The sequence below is a fragment of the Camelina sativa genome, chromosome 15, assembly GCF_030686135.1.
Source record: "Camelina sativa cultivar CO46 ecotype springtype chromosome 15, ASM3068613v1".
In the NCBI taxonomy this organism is placed as follows: Eukaryota; Viridiplantae; Streptophyta; class Magnoliopsida; order Brassicales; family Brassicaceae; genus Camelina; species Camelina sativa.
The window spans coordinates 22,794,065-22,803,984 of NC_141894.1; the positions used below are offsets into that span (position 1 = coordinate 22,794,065).

Here is a 9,920-nt window from a genome sequence, read left to right on the forward strand (position 1 = left end):
TGAAACCATGTTTTCAAACCTTTCATTGGGGAAATATTTTAGATTTTTGGGTAAATATATATCAGATTTTAAGTTTTTTTTTAAAGAAAAGTTCACATAAGAGTTGCGCTAAAATTAAACAAAAAAGTATTATAACTTGGTGTGATAAACCTGAAAATTCGTGTAATTTAAATTTTCAACAAAAAATTTGTAAAAATGTAGACAGTGTTTGATAAGAAGAAATAAAGGAAAAAGGAACTATAGTTATAATAGGATTAAAAAAAAATGATGCTAGTTTGGACCAAAATCTCGTGTATGCATGTGTTATGTGTATACGATATACGTAGATTGGGATGAGTCCATAGTGAAAGGGGAGGGGTGGGTGGGAGGTCAATGGTCAAAGATCTACAGAAGTGATGAATATGATGATGAGGTTTGGGGTGAAGCGAAGAGAACAAATAGCGTGCCGCACGAGGGGATCTCTCTGCCATTCTGACTCAGCCTCACACTTCCTTCCCTGTTTTCTATTAAAAAAGTTTCTGCCTATAAGAAATAAAAAATACACAAATGTTTATTTAACGTGCACTTAAACAAAACTTAAAAACATTTCCTCTTACTCTATCAAAATTTAGCCTTATTTGTATGATTATTTTCTAATTACAGTAATATAGACATAAATCCATAAGTGGAGTAAGTGACTAATCCGTAGGGATGGCTCAGTCTTTTTTTAAAAAATTTCTTGGATTTATCTACAAGGATTAACCTGTTTTAATTAACTAATATAAAAATATAACAATATGTCAAATTATATTATATTTAAAAATAAATCAAAAATAAAATTAAATAAAAACAAATTAGACAAAAAATTTATATGTTTTTAAAAGAAATTATGTGTCGATTTGGGTTTATAAAAATATGTTAGAGTTTATATTTTACAATTAAACGAAATTATATGTCGGTAAAGGTTTATAAAGGAAAACTAAAGTTTAAATTTTATAAATGAGTAAAATAATATGTTGGTTTCGATTTAATAAAGAGTGGTTAAAATTTAGGGTTTAGAATGTACAATTAAACGAAATTATGCTGAAATGTAATTTTGATGCGGCTTATGATGGTTCTACTCATGCTACAACAGGCGGATGGATAATTAGAAATCATCAAGATGACTCTCTAGTTTGGGGAGCATCAAAACTACCATTTTCAGGTTCACCCCTAGAAGCAGAAGCAAAAGCTTTGTTACTAGCCCTCAAACATGTTTGGATAAAAGGATATACTATGATAATCTTTGAAGAAGATTGTGCGACTCTTTTTAAACTGGTCAATGGACAAGAGGTGAATGCTGCTCTATCCAACTTATTGAGAGACATTCAATATTGGAGATCAAAATTTCTTTATTGTGATTGCACCTTTATAAGAAGATCATGTAATACATCTGCTCATTCTTTAGCTAAATTTGGATGTCAAACTGTTGATTATTATGTGAAATCTGTAATCAAGCCTTCTTGGCTTATACAACAACTTTGTAATGACTCAGTTTAAATCAATATAATTTCTATTGCGTAAAAAAAAAAAAAAAAAAAAATGAAATTATATGTCTATTTGGGTTTAAAAAAGAGGATTATGGTTTAGATTTATAAAAAAGTGGTTAAAGTTTAGATTTTACAATTAGACGAAATTATATGTCAGTTTGGTTTTATAAAAAATGATAAGGTTTAGATTTTATAAATAAAAACTATAATTATTTTAGAGTTAATGATTTTAAAATTCAGATTTAAGATTTTTTTGTATTATTAGCTTTTGTTGATTTATTTTAATTATTTTATTTAGATAATATTAATTATTTTAGTTTGTTTAATTAAATTATATGAAATTTTTTTGATTAGCTAATTAAGATGAATAAGAGAGGTCTCTGAGAGTCAATCCAAAAATTTTCCGGATTTTTGTTGGTGTTTCGGGTTTTACAGATTTTCTCTTTATAAGATTTTAAACAATGCAATAAACGGAAAATCGGTAATTTCATACCCCAACTAAGGGGGTATGTTAAATTTCTACCCCAACTTTAAAACTGAGCAAATTCATACATTATGTTCAATAAAATTTAAATTCACTACCCCAACTCATAAAACGGTGTTAAAACATACACAAGCCGTAACGGTGTTAAGAAACCGTTAACGGCTGCTTACGTGGAGGCCACGTAAGAAACAACGTCGTTTTGAGAAACAAAAGAAATAACTTCTTTTGGCTAAAACGACGTCGTTTCTGTCTTCTTCTTCTCTTTTCTTCTTCTTCCCCAATTGTTTCTGTCTTCTTCTTCCCTTTTTTTTTCTTCATTTCTCTCTCTCATAAAGCTCTCCACAGCTTCACGCAATGACGCTATTCTTCAAATTTAATCCTCTTCATCCTCCTCCTTTGCTTCTCACATCTTCCCGCTTGATCCTCGTTTCTTTACCAGATCGCTACAGTTTTCCAGCACCGGCGGATCCACTCCGGTTAGTTCGAACTTTTTATGCTCCATGTCTCTTCGGATTTTCAAAATTTCGTTGTTTAGCTTTGTACCCAAAACTTTAGGATTGGTTTGTTATTGGTGTTCAGACTTGGGATTAGAGGATATATAGTGGAAATCGACAGATAGATTTTCGTTTAGATTTATCGCTGAACCCTCAGAATTTGGTCTGCGTCGGTGAAGGAAATAAGGATCGATGGAGAAATCTAGTAAATGTGCTGTTTGCTACAATTCGTTTTGTGCCTCGATCTGCGTAGCTTGTGTTAATCGCATGTATGTTTTTTTTTCTTTTTCTTTTTTGGAATCAGTTTCTGATTATTTGACATGATAGTAGGATCCTCTAATTCGAACAAGTTCCGATTTGATGGTGTTCTTCTGTAGATTATGTGGTTACTTTGTGTATTTTGTTTTGGCTCTATGTACAGTTTAAGCTAATACAAAGTTAAGTTGGAGAAGAAGATAAGGGGAAGAAGAAAAGGGGAAGAAGAAGACAGAAACGACGTCGTTTTAGCCAAAAGAAGTTCTTTCTTTTGTTTCTCAAAACGAGATCGTTTCTTATGTGGCCTCCACGTAAGCGCCGTTAGCGGTTTCTTAACACCGTTACGGCTTGTGTATGTTTTAACACCGTTTTACGGGTTAGGGTAGTGATTTTGAATTTTATTGAACTTAATGTATGAATTTGCTCAGTGTTAAAGTTGGGGTAGGAATTCAACATACCCCCTTAGCTGGGGTATGAAATTACCGATTTTCCTGCAATAAACATGTACAGTTTGGTTTAGTATGGTTCGGTTTTCTTCAGTTTATGGTTTATTGGATATGTAAAAACTTAATTAACATAAACTTATTTGTAACTTTATTTGGTTTCTTTTTGAAACAACCCAACCCATTTTTTTCTAATATAATAAATTACTAGTGATATGTCACTAACAACAATCAAATACAACCAGCGGAAATACTAAAACATTAAACCATAAATTATCCAACAATAATCCAATAATAAATAAACCAATAACTAGTGATTAACCAATAAAACTAATGATGTCATAAAGCAAATAACCAGCATCCTACCATCATTCTAATAACAAACTCTACCAACCTAAAAAATCCATACATCAAACAATCGAGCCACTAGAACACCCTTCTTGGTGTTGATTGACACCCACACCAGCAATTGAGTTCACAGGTGTTACAAGTCTCCCCCACCAACATAGATTTATCCTCGAATCTCGAACAACCATCAAGAAAGGACTCTTGTGCAACCGTATCTACAGCCTGCACTTCCAATGACCGATCTACGAAGGTTACCTTCAGACAATAGATTTACGTTATAGGCATCATTAGCTCTCAAGTTCTGGATTTTCCTTACTCAAAGGTCACATGGAAAGATCATATAGTGATTTGTAAGGATGGTAAACAATTAATTAAAGCCTCCTGAACATAGCAAACCGGCCATCAAATATGGGTGAGCCCAAGGGGCAGGAGTTGACGTGGGGCCCACTAAGCAAGGTGGGCCCATGGCTTGGAAGTAGACATGGACTCACTAAACAACGTGACAGTCAGGGCGTTGCAAGTACTATCAGAGCCGAACTAAGACTAGTCTGGACTCGAGTACGCTCACACCATTGAGGATGAAGATCTTGGTGCGCAACGAGGATGTTGCGGTCTATTAGTGGGGGTGAATTATGACACCCGAGTTTGCGGAGAAGTTTAAAAGAATTGATTTGACCACCTATGTCACCAAATTGCACTTATCTTTTTGGTCAAAGGTCCTGAGAGAACCCACAGTTAAACGTGCTTATGCTGGAGTAGTTTCAGGATGGGTGACCTTCTAGGAAGTGATTGTTGGAACTGTGCGAGTGAGGAAAAAACACAGGGAAATATTATGTGCTGATTTGTAGGGATGGTAAACAAATCATTAAAGCCTCCCGGACGTAGCAAACCGGCCGTCGGATGTTGGTGGGCCCATGGACAAGGAGTGGACATAGGGCCCACTAAGCAAGGTTGGCCCATGGGCTGGAAGTGGAAATAGGTCCACTATGCAAGGTGACGGTCGGGATGTTACAATCAGGCCTTAGTCCGCATATCATAAGGTAAAGGAAGTTCAATATTCGTGTCTCGGGTTGCCACCCTAGAGCGCACCCTCATATCTTCATCATAAGCTGATATACCGATCTCACTCTCAAAATACAAATTCTCGGAGGGTGAGTGTACTAGAAGAACTAAAGTTCCCCAAAGAGTCATTCAGGACAAACTGTCCTTAGAGCAAACAATTTATAATACGTATGAGTCATATCTTCTGTCCAAATCTCCCTCTCATGGCTCCCGTAAAACATCTTAATGTCCTACCAACCATATATTCCTTCACTAGAATACCTCATGACCACCACAAGGGTAAAAAAAATACCATAAGGGCTGCCACCAAGGCTAAACATATGCCCAAAAGAACCACCATCAAGGCCAACCAAATGTTCAAATGGACCGCTAACAAGGCTAAACAAATGTTCACCCGAACAGCTACCAAGGCCACACATCCCAAAGGACCGCCACTAAAGACCACACATCCTGAAAGACCGCTACTAAGGTCCAGACATTTCTAAGGACCACCAGTAAGGCCCACACATCCTAAAGGACCGTCAGTAAGGCCCACATGTCGGGAAGGACCGCCACTAAGGCCAGTATCCAGAAGGACCATTACAAAGACCACATAAATTTCTCAAAAGACCGCCAACAAGGCCACATGATGACTCGAAAGTCCACCACAAAAGCCACACAAATGTCACCAAGGCCACACACCCTCCAAAAATGGACACATTCTATATCCTCATTAAAAACATTCCATTTTTATAAACTTTCTATTTTAGAAGTCTTAATAGTATTTTCTTTCTCATGCTATCGCAAGTCAAATCTAAGAAAAAACTCATCTTAATAATCAATAAATGTCAGAAGCGTTACAACCTCAAAGAAAAATACATAATGAAAATAAGATACACCCACAAAGCTAAAACAGCAGCTGGAACCCAATGACTTTGACACATCATCGCTTACATGTCAAATTGATCAAAACATTTAGCGGTGGACTAATGTTGTTTGAGTCAATATAGGAATACAAGTAACGATTCGAAGTCTAGGTAGTAAATTTGAATTATATAATGCTTTAGGAAGAAAAACACACAGATCTGTTGTTTGGGTAGAAATTTACACTTTTGAAATCGTACGGGTTGAAATTTAACCTTTTCCCAACCCATGATAGACAAGCTCAAGCTTCGGCCTGCTTCTCGAACCACTTCTTGAACCTTGTGTTCATCTTCACCTCTGGATCCAAAGTCTGTTCTTCAACACCATCACAATCCCTCAGAACTCTCATCAAAGAAATCTTCTTCTGCTGAATTTCCTTGATCCTCCTCTCGGGAACCCTCATTGGTCTTGCTTCCATAGTCATGTTGGACTGAAGATTTGCAGGAGTCTTAGCCAACAACTCATCATCCTTGTGAAACACTTTCTCAGCATAGACACAATGAAAACCTTGTGAAATGCATGCATAACATCGACGCATGCAACCGGTCCCACCTGCTCAACCACTCTGAACAGACCCATGTACCTCAGACTCAACTTAGTCTTTGATAGTGACTTGTTCGGACCCTGCAACATGGCCATCTTGAGGCACACTCTGTCATCAACCTGAAACTCGAGATCCTTCCTCCTATTAGCGACATAACTCCTCTGCCGATTCTGAGCTTCCTTTAAGTTCATTTTTAGAGCCCAAATCTTCTCTTAGATATCATGAACAAAATCCGCACCATTTAGGCTCATCTCCACGACCTACGTCTAGTATAACAGTGTACAACATGACCTCCCATACAAGGCCTCATAAGGAGTAATCCCAATATTCGTATGATCGTTGTTATTGTAAGAAAACTCTACCAAGCTCATAAGATCTGCCCAGTGTCCACCCCAATCAAGCATACACATCTTTAGCACTGTGACCCAACTAGCTACATCATTCTTCATCCCAATCGAGTGATACTACCATTTGATGTACATCTTAGTCACTCTTGGATGAATAAAAAGCATGCTTGAATGAGTCTCTTTCAGAATCTTCCACCTCAACTCCTCATTCTTGGTACTGTCGGCGGTGACTTGATACTGTAAGCCAACATCCTTGGAGACTTTCCCCACCCCCTCATCCTTCTCCTAAGCCAAAACTCTACTCAGAAAGTCTGCTCGATCAGCTACCTCCAACCCCAAAGGCTCCTGTAAAATAGAACACAATCTCAATTCACTAATCTCACACCACATACTTCATATCATGCTCCTGGGCCGAAGCCTCCCGCTTCTGACTCAGAGAATTTTCAACAAAATTAGCTTTACCAGGGTGGTAAGCTATATCCAGATCATTATCTACAACCAACTCCATCCTTAGCCTCTGTTTCAAATTTAGCTTAGACTGAGTGAAAATATACTTCAGCCTCTTATGACTTGTAAACACATGTATCTTCCCCTCATAAAGATAAGAGCTCTATATCTTGAAGGCGAAAACCACATCAGCAATCTCCAGGTCATGAGTAAGATAGTTGTCCTCATGCCAAATCGATCTTGGAGAACCAAGTATTACCTGTCAACTGATCCAACAACTCATCGATTATTGGAAGAGGGTATTTGTTGTTCATAGTGACCCGGTTCAGATCCCGATAATCAATAAACAAGCAAACACTTCCGTCCTTCTATTTAACGAAAAATATTGGCGCTCCTGACTAGGAACTGCTAGGACATATGAATTCCTTGCTCAACAAATCCTCCAACTGCTTCTTCAGCTCTGCCATCTATGGTGGAACCATCTTGTAAGACGCCTTAGATAACAACATCGTTCCTGGTTCCAACTCAATCAGGGATCAGACTGAGATGGTGGTAACCCCTACAGCGACTGAAATACATATTCAACTCCTAAACAACCCGAATACCTCCAACTATAGACTATCCTACCGACTCGGGCATAGAAATTGTAACCATATAGGCCTCACAACACTTTTCGATCACCGTCTCTGCCTCCATGGCCGAGATCACGAGACTCATTGAAGTCGATGTCACCTCTTATAACACCAACTTTCCTTCTGGCCTCTCAAATTCCACACTACCCTAATGTCAATCTAGATGTACTCTATACGATCTAACCAATCCATACCAACAATGACAACATACAACTTCATGTGACTGATATTCAAATCTGCTGACATAGACTCTTGCAATATGAATATCAACACCTCTCGCCCATCCATGAACCGCTAGTAACTTGCCTCCCGCAACCATAATGGCTCCAAACTGCTCACGGAGATCTCTGGTATTGCCGCTCTTGGCACACTTTGGGGTAATGAAGCAATTAGTTGCTCTAGAATCAAGCAAGACATGAAACCTAAACCCGCCAACCAATAAGATCCCAGCACAAACCTCATGTATTTAGAACCTTACATTTTATCACTAGCAATCATAAAATCCAAACTACCGAAATTCACCAAGCCTAAGTCTCAGAAGTAAGACATGTGTTTTCTCTAGCACTGGTTCCACCGGTCTCCACAGTCAAGTACACCCTAGGCATCTGCTCAATCTGTCCCATCGGCTGCACTTCCAGCTGCATTCAAGGCTGCACTCCAGACTGCAACCGCCATATGCTGCAACTTGGGACACTTGGACTTGATGTGCCCTCACTCTCTACAGTGGTAACACATTCGAGCTGCCGCCTGAACTGTCGTCTGAGCACCCCTCTGATAACAGTTTGCCACATTGTGGTCTATACTACTGCATCATAACATCCTGCACCACTCGGCTTCTGCGTGCCCGCCCACTTCCTCCTAGTTCCCTGTATAGACTTACCGCCCTTGCCAGACTGACTGTCACAGCCTGGACCCTCATGTCATCATCGATCTCAGTTGCGGTATCAACCAACTCCACCCTCATGGCGTAGTTCCTCCCTCTACAATGGATCCACATGTCGTCACGAAGCGCCTTCATGAGCCTCCTTACCCGAGCCTCTTAAGACTCCATCATTCGACCCCATACACTAAGAGTTGACTGAACTCTTCATCTACTTCACAAAGTCCCCTATATTAGCTCCCTACGTCAACTGCATGTATCACACCACCATCCGATCTAGTTACCCTCGAGGGAAATACTTGCGGTTGAACTCCTCTACAAAGTCACCCTATATTATCTCTCTCTGCACTCTCCTGACAGCCACCTACCTCCACCACACACGAGCAGCATCTACTAGGTAATGAACTCCTAGGTTAATCTGGTACTTATCAGAACACATGAACGACTGGAAGTTGCATTCCATTCTCATCCTCCACGCATCAGCCACACAAGACTTGGTACTACCAATGAACGAACACGTCCCGATCTTCTGTATCTACCCCAACACTAGAATGTAGTGTGAGGGCTCCTCTTATCCTGCAGCCCTGGGCTGCTGCACCCTTTTCACCTCATGTGCCACCACCTGAGCCTGTACCGGAAAACCTCCTGGTAATGTCTCCAATAGCTGCGTCAACAAGTCCGCAATAGGTTCATCTCGACCAGGGGATCCATCTGTTGAGACCCCACACCTGGAAGACTGGCACCACCAGCCAACCCGATATTGACACTGTCCACATCGGCTCCACAGGCTCCAACGTCCCTATTGGCATCTCCACCAGCCAAACCCTCTGGCCCCTCCTGAAATGCATGCGAATTAATACAAAACTGAAACGAGCACATCCCATACATACTAACAACTTCACAACAATCAAATACAACCAGCAGATATACCAAAACATTAAACGAGCAATTGTCCAACAATAATCTAATAATGAATAGACCAATAACCAGTGGTTCAACTATAATCAATAACAACCGATGTCATGAAGCCACACATCAAACAACCGAGCCACTAGAACATCCTCCTCTTCATTGCCTTGATTCCATGATCATACTTTCACTTTACCTGCACCACAAAACAATGAGATGAGTAAGTATTTTCTGAAACGACTGCACCTGCATTCTCAATCCTTGCACAGGATCAACGGGCAGCGATCTCACCGGAACCCCATAATTCCGACGAGACAATCAGCGTAGAAATCGCTCCTTACAAAAACTCCCACAAATACACTAACCACCCCTAGCGACAGAGTAACATGAGAGGCGGGCTGGAATATTTAATTCCGTTTAGCCAAAGAAAACACTTCTTCACGAATACTCCGATTCACTATCAACTCCTCCAGTGTCGAGCATCACCTCTATCTGGTGTCGATCAACACCCAGCGCACCACTTGCAAACCATCACACATTGTGTCGATCAGTACCCTCTGAAGTGCGTGGTTTTTGTCACTTCAATCTTTTACCTCAAAAGACCGCACGACGGCTGCAAGTGCACAGCTAATCGGTAGTAGTATTTAAGGATCGATCCCACAGA

The 9,920-nt window shown here is 39.7% G+C and overlaps 1 protein-coding gene and 1 long non-coding RNA gene across 3 annotated transcripts; one reads left to right on the top strand and one right to left on the bottom strand.

Annotated features, from left to right (window-relative positions):
• Positions 1-2,240: 2,240 nt before the first annotated feature.
• Positions 2,241-3,281, top strand: LOC104747264 (uncharacterized). 2 transcript variants are annotated; one of them, XR_015581431.1, is made up of 3 exons: positions 2,284-2,468; positions 2,572-2,755; positions 2,908-3,281. It is a non-coding gene; the product is annotated as an uncharacterized LOC104747264 (long non-coding RNA). The 2 variants fall into 2 exon arrangements; XR_761110.3 differs by lacking the exon at positions 2,572-2,755 and having other exon boundaries at positions 2,241-2,468.
• A 2,457-nt stretch (positions 3,282-5,738) lies between these two features.
• Positions 5,739-6,232, bottom strand: LOC109129133 (uncharacterized). Its single transcript, XM_019236774.1, has 2 exons — positions 6,121-6,232; positions 5,739-6,049 (listed from the first exon to the last, which is right to left on the bottom strand). Exons 1-2 carry the CDS (start codon positions 6,230-6,232, stop codon positions 5,739-5,741), a joined length of 423 nt encoding a protein of 140 aa, XP_019092319.1.
• Positions 6,233-9,920: the final 3,688 nt, after the last annotated feature.

Coding starts and splice junctions, on each gene's coding strand:
- LOC109129133 (XM_019236774.1), bottom strand. CDS start 6,232: ATGAACTTAAAGGAAGCTCAGAATCGGCAGAGGAGTTATGTCGCTAAT. Junction 6,050..6,120: donor CAAGATGGCCATGTTGCAGG/GTCCGAACAAGT, acceptor GTGGTTGAGCAG/GTGGGACCGGTTGCATGCGT.